Source organism: Microtus ochrogaster, chromosome 8, assembly GCF_000317375.1.
Source record: "Microtus ochrogaster isolate Prairie Vole_2 chromosome 8, MicOch1.0, whole genome shotgun sequence".
In the NCBI taxonomy this organism is placed as follows: domain Eukaryota; kingdom Metazoa; phylum Chordata; class Mammalia; order Rodentia; family Cricetidae; genus Microtus; species Microtus ochrogaster.
The window spans coordinates 13,277,147-13,286,966 of record NC_022015.1 but is presented as its reverse complement, the minus strand read 5'-3'; the positions used below and the strand labels follow the sequence as shown (position 1 = coordinate 13,286,966).

The following is a 9,820-nucleotide window of genomic DNA, read 5'->3' as shown; positions in this document are numbered from 1 at the left end:
TCTTTTATTATAACTAAAAAAAATATATCTATAACTATTCTTCAATTCCATCAAAGATGCCTGAAGGATATAATATTACCTAAATAAACAGGAAGTTCATTGTAAGCAACTTCCAAACCTCTAGAATTGACAGAGACATCTCGCTGCCTAGGACATTCACTCAAAGTTCTTCTGTAATATTGGGGCATCCAATATTTAGCCCACAGGCCCATAGTATCTGGCAGACTTTTCCATGAAGCAGGAAATTTAAAGATCTGTTCTCCCTTGTAATATTAAAATCAATCAAAGGTATGAGGAGACATCAAAATGCCAAAAGTTTTAATTGTGGTAGAATTGGACATCTGAGAATGAATTGTAGACAAGGAATTCCTAGAAATAATGTCTCCTCTGGGATTGGCAAAAATAAAAGGTATCAACCTTTTGGATTATGTGGAAGGTATGGCAAAGGCTGACATTGGACCAATAATTGCAGATCAACAAAGGACAGACAAAACAACCTGATACCATTGGGGAGCCTCTCACAGGGCCCACGTCAAACATGGTTCTGTCATTCCCAGTCATTATGGAAGACATGTATCCCCAGAAAAGTTAAAAAACTCCATTTCCTCCTGTAAAATACTGCTCTGGATAATGGAATAAACATGAAGGATGAATAAAAAATTTCAAAACGAAATAAGAAGCATAAAATTTGGCAGACTTCTATAAACAATCAAAGAACAAAGTTAAGAGTGCATAAAAATAGCATTGTAACTGAGGGAATACTAGACATGGATGCAGACGTGACAATCATTATTCCAGAATTTGGCATCTGAATTGGCCTCTTCAAGAGACAGATGTTCAATTCCTAGGAATTGGAAACTTATGTCAAGTAAAACAAAGCACAAGATGGGTTGAATGCTTAGGGACAGAGGGACAGAGAGGAAGGCCATATGTGGCTATATGTGGCCATAAGGCCATATGTGGCTAATATCACAGTAAACTTATGGGATCATGACTTGTTGCAGGAATGTAATACCCAGATTAACTTTCCTGCAGTCGCAGAAAATTATCTTTCTGGAAAGGATATTACAAGGTACTATACACAAAGGTCACCAGCTATTCAGGCTTTCTAACACAAAGTAACTAGCAAACATTTAGAGGTACCAACGGCTCTACCTTTAAAATGGTTAACTGAGAAACCAATATGGGTTAAGCAATTGCCTTTAACAAAAGAGAAACTACAGGCTTTAAACATCTGATAAGGGAGCAACTAGATGCTCAGCATACAGAAGAATCAACTAGCCCTTGGAATTCTCCTGTATTTGTTGTTAAAAAATTGGAAAGTGGAGAATGGAGACAGATCTAAGAGCTGTCAACAAGGTTAACCAACCTATGGGTCCTCTACAGTCTGGAATTCCTCTGCATTTTCTATTACCAAAAATATGGCCTCTTATAGTTATTGATTTAAAAGATTGTTTCTTCACTATACCTTTAGAAGTAAAGGGCAGAGAAAAATTTGCCTTCACAAGTGCCTACTTATAATAATTCTCAGGCTACTAGAAGATACCAGTGGACCATCCTCCCACAATTAATGATCAATAGCCAATGGAAATAATAAATAAACAATTTTCTAAATCTATAATTTACAATTACATGGAAAACATTTTGCTATCTGATTCAAATGTAGATACTTTAGAAAGAATGTTTGAAGTAGTAAAGAAAGTTTTGCATAAATATGGATTACAAATTGCTCTTGAAAAAATACAAAGAAGAGATTCTGTCAGTTACCTAGGTCATAAAATAGCTTTACAGAAAATTAGAACACAAAGGACACAAATTAGGAGATATTGATTGTAAACTCTTAATGATTTTCAAAGATTGTTAAGAGATATTTCTAATCTATGACTGGCTGTTTGGATAACACCTGATCTAATACTACATTTAAACAAAACCTTAAATGATAATAAAAACTTAAAGAGTTCCAGGGAATAAACAGCTGAAGCTTAAAAGGAATTGACTGTAATGGGAGAGAAATTACAAGAGGTACATGTGGATAGCGTGAATCCAAATCTTAATTGAATTCTAGTCATATTGCCTTCCAGATGAGTGTTTAGAGGTAAATATTTCTTCCTTTTCACTTATCATTATTTATTGTTGACAGTTTAGCTGTGAAAATATAGTATAACTATATAATTTTGTTTCCTCAGCATTTAAGGAAGACATTTCATTTTTGTTCCATTACTGTCATTAAAGTATATTTATAGAATTAGTAATGGGTCTTTGATCTCTTGGAGTATTTAAAATAATTTAATAAAAGCAGACCACCTGGATTTATTCCTACTGCTTGAACTAGCTTTTCTCAACCCAGTTCTCTTTGGATGGATAACTTGCTCATCCTAGATAAAGTAGTCAAGGCCTTGGCCCTTCACCAAAGCAATGTGCCTTACCCTCTCTGAGGATTAGATGGGGGTGGGGCTTGGATAGAGGTGGAAGGAATGGGAGGAGGGAAGGGAGTAGGAACTGGGAATGGTATGTAAAATGAAAAAAAGATAGTTTGTTTTCTTTTTGAAAAAATAAAATGTTGTGTAGTCTACTCATGCCAAGCTATTCAACTGAAAGAGAAAAAAAATCAAATGCCTCAGAATAGATGAAGAAAATGTCAAAGCATGAGAAATTTGAGTGATCAGTGTATGCACTGCTGAAGGCTATCAATAAACCACTGTATCATAGCTTTAAAAAAGTAGACCCTCTTGAACTCTAGTATTATGTATTTTTTAAATTATTATTTATAATCCTAATCCTGAGAAATCTGAATGCTTTCTTTAATCATCATCTATGATATCAAGATATGAGTACATATAGAAACTGCCCAAAGTTTCCAGAAGTCATTAGAATGAAGCACTCCCATGCATAAACTCTATGTTGAGCAGCCATAGAAAAGAGGAAATAGTATGGCCTACAGAGGCTATAAATATGTGGAGCAGCATCACACAAAAACTAGAAAACCTACCTTATGGTCAAGGGCATAGGGCCATACATTCTAGGAGTCTGAGCTAATCAGCAGCTAGTGTTTCATTTATGGCTAAACAAATGTAGGCTCCTTGGCTTTGTGCTAGTGTTGTGAGCATATAAGCTCAGAATTTGCAAATATAAGGAAGTTTGGCATTGTATACAAAGGGAAGAGAAACTTAGGACCTCAGAGCTCGTTACTGACAAAAGACTTCAGGAGAAGCAAGCCAGGAAACACACCCAAGGGAATTAATTAGTTTACTACTTTGTAGAATATTTCCGTTTCAGTTGTGGTATAGTCTCTCAGAATATATGGATGGAATAAAGCAGAGAGGAGATCATGGGATCAGCAGACTAAGCAGCTTGATTCTAGACAAGACCCTGGTTTCCTCCTACCCTTAGAGACATTAAATGGAGAATATCAGAAACTTTTGAGCATCATTTTTAACTTCTACTTGCTTCAAGGAGATTTAATCTCTACTTCTGGGTGGCAGCCAGACAAGAAAAACTTGGGCACTAGGACCCAAGAACAGTTTGAAAACGTACATGAACTTGGAGGAGCTTCATCCTTGCAACCTGTTAAATAGAAGGTGTTTCTACTAGTTCTCAAGTGTGAGAACAGAACAGGAAAGCCATTTTCTTGCTTCATTGGTCACTACCTAACATTTGTTAACTGCCTGACTGTTCCAATGCTCCGTTCAGAAAACATCTATGGATGATAGGAAGGAATAAAATAGCACAAACACCTAATATTAGAAGGATGCTTACCATAATTTGTCAGTTTAGCAAAACCTAATTCAATAGAAAACTTTTGGAAAAATACAATATTTTTCTTCTTCATTTGTAATGCAATATCCTTAATCATTAAGAAGCCCCAAGGGAAGCCGGAGTGGTTAGGTACTTAGACTTCTGAAAATCCAAGGTAAGAAATTTGTATCAGTTTAAATGAAGTGTGTAACCTCTCTTTATTCTGTTTTGAGAAAAAAAATCAGTGTAGAGGAAACTAAAAATTTAAGTTTCTGTGTCAATCAGGATCCATAGTACTTTGAATCCATGAATCTTTCAATCTCTTTGTTTTTGATATATGCATTTTCTGGGCCTATGAACCTTCTTCCTTTTTGGAATCACAATACCTATATTTAGACCCTGTATATGTCTCTGCATTCTGATAATACATATACGATAGATGATGCCCTCAAAGTACCATGTGAACTGAAGATATTCGTTCTATATTCTCTTACCTTTTAACTGTTAGGGTACTAATAACCTCCAAAGAAGCCAGTGAGAATAATGAAATATTAGTGTGTATGATATGCCTAAATGATTTGTAAAAGGATGCCTCACTTTTACATCTTTAGCTTCATGCTGAGTTGTTTTGTCTGTCCAGTTTGATGACATACAATAGAGGCTCCTTACAATCTTAGACACTTTCTTCCACAGGCTTTTCCATTACTATTGGCACCATGTACCAATAGCAGCTCACAAAAAAAAGGAAACTCTTCCTTTGCAATCCTGTGGCTCCTTCTTTCAGTGCAAATGCTCTGCACTTGCAGAGCAGGGAAAGCAAGCATCAAGACCCAGTAGTTGTATTGAAGTAGGATTACTGGGGTTAATTACAATACAGAATATCTGCACTTTCCTTCCTTTACCATCATTTCTCACAAACACAAACAGACTCATTTTAAAAAAATATTATGCTTCTGTTTCTTCCCAGGCACACACTATATAACAGTCTGCTAAAAAAAGATATGTTCACATTGATTCTAAAAATTTAACTCTAAGACCAACACTTTCTCAAATGAGTATTATCTAGTATCAGACATCATCTTCTTCAGGTCATGGAGGATGTAGGACTAGACAACAGAGGTCACTAATATGAAAAAAAATGTGCTTTTCCAATAGGATTTGTTTAAAATTAATGTGAACTTATGAAACATAGAAAATAAGTTGAATGATTTTGTGCATGTCTAAAATTCCATAATTTGAGAGGCTGAGTCAAGAGGTTTTTAGATTGTGGCCAGCCTACATAGAAAGACATTCTCATTCTCAAAAATGTGCAAAACAATAACAGCAAAGAAATATGAGCAAATCAAAAGCACCAGAAGTAATTTGTTGAAATTACATCTTTGTACGAATTGGAAATTCACACCTAAATAATGTCTATACAGGAAACGTATAGGGATATCTAAGCTATTATCAAATAGTTACACTAAAGTGCATGTACAACAGACTAATTCTTTACTCTTCACAGAGAAGTAGCTAATTTTTCTTAAAGGATTCTTCTTCAGGTAGAATGCCATGGGAAATATTTCCATGAGGTGGCCTACTAATTGTTAGCTCTTAGTTATTACTACATAAACTCATATTAGACAGGTCTACTATCAAAATAGAATCGAGACCTAGAATTCTTGAAATTGAGAAGCTAACATAGTTACTCGTGGGAAAGAATATCATATTATTGCAGTCATGATGGGTATCTGATGCTACAAAACTATGGTGAATATTAGCAAAATTTCAATGAACTATCTGTTACTAGGAATATAAGGAAGTTTCACTGAATGGAGCTCTGGAACTCCACCATGGTAAGTGGTTTCATCTTGGTGGGTATTCTGGATGACAGTGGCTCTCCTGAACTGCTCTGTGCCACATTCACAGCCCTGTATATGTTGGCTATGGCCAGCAATGGACTTCTACTCCTGGTCATCACCATGGATGCTCGGCTCCACGTGCCCATGTACCTTCTGCTCTGGCAGCTCTCTCTCATGGACCTCCTCCTCACATCAGTTATCACTCCCAAGGCTGTTGTAGATTTTCTGCTTAAAGACAACACCATCTCTTTTGGGGGATGTGCCCTTCAGATGTTCTTGGAACTGACGCTAGGTGGTGCAGAGGACCTTCTTCTGGCCTTTATGGCTTATGACAGGTATGTGGCCATTTGTCATCCTCTGAACTATATGATCTTCATGAAACCTAGAATTTGCTGGCTTGGGGTAGCCATATCATGGACCTTGGCATCTCTGAGTGCAGTAGGATATACTGTCTACACCATGCACTATCCCTTCTGCAAATCTAGGAAGATCAGACATCTATTCTGTGAGATCCCTCCCCTACTGAAGCTGGCCTGTGCAGACACCTCCAAATATGAGCTTATGGTTTATGTAATGGGTGTGACCTTTCTACTTCTCCCTCTTGCTGCTATTCTTGCTTCTTATACACTAATTCTTTTCACTGTACTTTACGTGCCTTCACGAGAGGGCAGGAAGAAAGCCCTTGTCACCTGCTCCTCACACCTTACTGTGGTTGGGATGTGGTATGGGGGAGCTTCATTCATGTATGTCCTGCCCAGTTCCCTCCACACCCCCAAACAAGACAATATCTTCTCTGTTTTCTATACAATTGTCACCCCAGCTCTGAACCCACTCATCTACAGTCTGAGAAATAAGGAGGTCACTGGGGCTTTGAGGAGAGTCCTGGGAGGACGGCTTTTGCCAGAACACTCTGCATTCTAAGTCTCTTCAACAGCTCCCTTCTAACATCCATTTCTCCAAAAAATTAGTTTTTCTGTAATAAGTGAAATTCTCTCTGTGTTTTGCTTACACTAAAAATATATCTTTTGAATAGAGATTTGGACTATATATGGTAAGTGCGCTTTGAATCTACTCATCATGAGATATTTATAGAATGTATTTGCCTGTTTTAAAATATTTTTATAGTTTTTAAAAGCTAACTTTTGTTTTCTATAGTATCTGCTTAGTTAAAGGTTCCAAATACATCAACCCTTTCGATATGACCCCTGAACATTTAGTACCTATTAGACCAAGACCAAAGAAAATGCTAACAAGTGAATTTTTCAGATATCTGTACAAGAAAATTCTTCACCTCTGTATGAATTTTAAGCAACTAATATTGGCAAAATTAGTGTTGATAGTGACAATTTCATCTACTTCCCAACTGGTAGAATTTAACTATGTTTTAGTGTACTCTCTTTCTAGGATCAACTTTTGTGGATGTCCTGACAGATGTCTTTGCTGTATGTAGGTGCCCCCTTTTCCTTTTCTTTCTCCTCTACTTCCCTATTCCTCTTCTTTGCCCCCTTCTCCTTCTCTCCATTTGTCTTCCTCTACAGTAATGAGAATTTAAGTCTAAACTGTGAATAATAAAAGCAAATAGGTGTATAAAACTGTGCTTTTCTATTTTTCCTAAGCACATCTTGAGATACATTAATAATTTCTATGTACTTGTAATGTGTGTCTGATATGAATATTATGTAATGTATACATGTGTCGCCATGTCCTATGGTACTTTCTCTCTCTCTCTCTCTCTCTCTCTCTCTCTCTCTCTCTCTCTCTCTCTCTCTCTCTCTCTCTCTCTGTGTGTGTGTACATACATAGTTTTATGAAATTTGTGTCACTTAAAAATCAAATCAGTCATTTGAAGAACCTACATAGGGCTGAACTAGGCCACCTGAACGTGGGTGACAGTTCTGTGGCTTGGACAGTCTGCATCCATTGGCAGTAGGACCAGGATTTTATCCTTAGTGTATGAAATGGCTTTTTGGAGCCCATTCCTTATGGAGGGATACTTTTCTCAGCCCAGATACAGGAGAGAGGGGCTTGATTCTGCCTCAACTTGATATGCCAGAATTTGTTGACTCCCAATGGGAGGCCTTATCCTTTCTGCAAAGTGGATAGTGGGTTAAGTGGAAGGAAGGGAGGCAGGTAACAGGAGGAGGAGAGGGAGAGGGAACTGTACTTTGTATGTAAATAAAATACCTCTTAAACAATTAAAAAGAGACATACCATTTTGGCATATAGGTTATTCTGACTAAAGTAAATTGAAAAAAAATCCAAATGGTCATCATCAACAATACAAATGGCAACAAACACTGGCATTGGTAGGGGGAAAGGAGAACACTTACATTCTGTTAGTGAGAGCCTAACTTTTGCAGCCACCTCAAAAAGTAGTTTGGAAGGTTCTCACAAAGGTGGAAACAGAACTGCCATATGACACACTCAAGCACTCCTGGGTCTACCCTGAAAGGATGCTATTTCATTCTGCAGAGGTCCTTGCTCTTCCATGTTCATTGATGCTCTATTCACAATAACTAGGAAATGGGAGCAGTCTAGATCCATTAATGGATTAGATAGATAGATAGATAGATAGATAGATAGATAGATAGATAGATAGATAGATAGATAGATAAACTGTGGCACATATACATTATAGTATTTCATTTGGATATAAGGAAAATGTACCATTATATTTCCCTATATCCACGCACATACCACAAGCACTAATTAAACTCAGTGGTTAAAATAATGAGTTCGTGAAGCCACAAGGGAGCTTGGATAGTGTGGATCTCAGAGTTTGTTAGGAAGTAAGGACTGTCAATAGATTTTTTTCCAGCCCTCATTTGAGAAGCTTCTATTTGCAGTGGATGATGATTGGCAGAGAAACCTATAACTGGCCAAGGTGTAGAAATTAGGAGGCTGCAGAATTATCATCACTAAAGGGAACATTTATATCACATAATCTCTCCTAGAGTTCAGGGATAATTGTGGACATACAATGGTTGGCAATACAACATACAAATGGATGAGAAATACGTGTTATAGCTACACAATGGAATGTTACTCAGCTGTAAAGAAAAATGAAATTTTCAGGTAAATGGTATATAAAAGTTATGCTGAAGTAACCCAGGCCCAGAAAACAAGCACAGGATGCTCTCTCCCACACGAGTATCTAAGCTATAAAGCTTTTCCTTTGGGCACAATCCATGTAGAATATGTGTGCCTGAAAAATGCCATTGTGAGAATACATTAAGATACAGTAGAGAGATTATAGATAATGAAAATAGAAAAGTGGAATCTTTATGATAGGAAGATTTAAGTTTGGGGCAAATAAGCAGGGGAAATGTGGGAGTCAATGGAAGGCCAACCTCAAGGAAGAGTCTATAAAAGACACGTGGAAACATATTATATCACAACACAATTTTGAAAATGTAATTAAATGAGATAGTAGAACACATCTAATATGAAAGAAGGGAAAATTGTGAGGATTGCATTTAAGCAGAGATAGGTATGGAGAAAAGGGGTATAGGGTATTTAAGTTAACTAAAAATAACAATGTATCCAAAAGTCTTATGAAAACCCATCATTCAGTAAGCTCATTTTAAAACATGTGCTTATGTAAGGAATACTAATGAAGCTTCCCTGTATGAGTTAACAGTAGCTTTACAAGAAGACATACATCATTAAAATCACAGTTTCAGGCATAGGATACCTTCCCACAAATTCCTGATCAGTGAGGGCCCAGAAATCTCCAAATTAATGCATGCATTTTCTAATTTATCACAAGTACATGATAAAACAATATTGCTGAAGACACCATGTAATTTTACTGAAGGATATAGAGAAATAAATATTAAACAGGTCAGGAAACTTCTTCAATATTGACTTGATAGTAGTAGGTACTAATAAGCTTTCTGGGTTGAGAAAAGATATAAATAAAGTAAGAAAATTGAGGCTATGTATGATGTGGTATTCCCCTCTATATACTGTGTATACCATTGGATAATAAAGAAACTTCTGTGGCCTAGCAAGATAGATCTTAGCTAGGTGGGGAAACTAAACTGAAATCTTTGAAGAAGAGTTGGAGAGATGCTATGTAGCTCTGCTGGAGACAGACGCTGTCCGATATGCTACAGCCACATGGCGATACTCAAGTAGTTTAGGAAGATCTAGCCAATAAGAAACTAGAGCTAATAGGCCAATCAGTGATTTATTATCAATACAGGTTCTGTATGGTTATTTCAGGGTTGAGGAGTCTGGAA

General features: G+C 36.8%; 1 protein-coding gene across 1 annotated transcript; it reads left to right on the top strand.

Annotated features, from left to right (window-relative positions):
* Window positions 1-5,546: 5,546 nt before the first annotated feature.
* LOC101985518 (olfactory receptor 2AG1-like) lies at window positions 5,547-6,497 on the top strand. The gene has a single exon (XM_005351115.1). The coding sequence runs from the start codon at window positions 5,547-5,549 to the stop codon at window positions 6,495-6,497; it is 951 nt and encodes a 316-aa protein (XP_005351172.1).
* The last annotated feature ends 3,323 nt before the right edge of the window (window positions 6,498-9,820 follow it).

Coding starts and splice junctions, on each gene's coding strand:
- LOC101985518 (XM_005351115.1), top strand. CDS start 5,547: ATGGAGCTCTGGAACTCCACCATGGTAAGTGGTTTCATCTTGGTGGGT.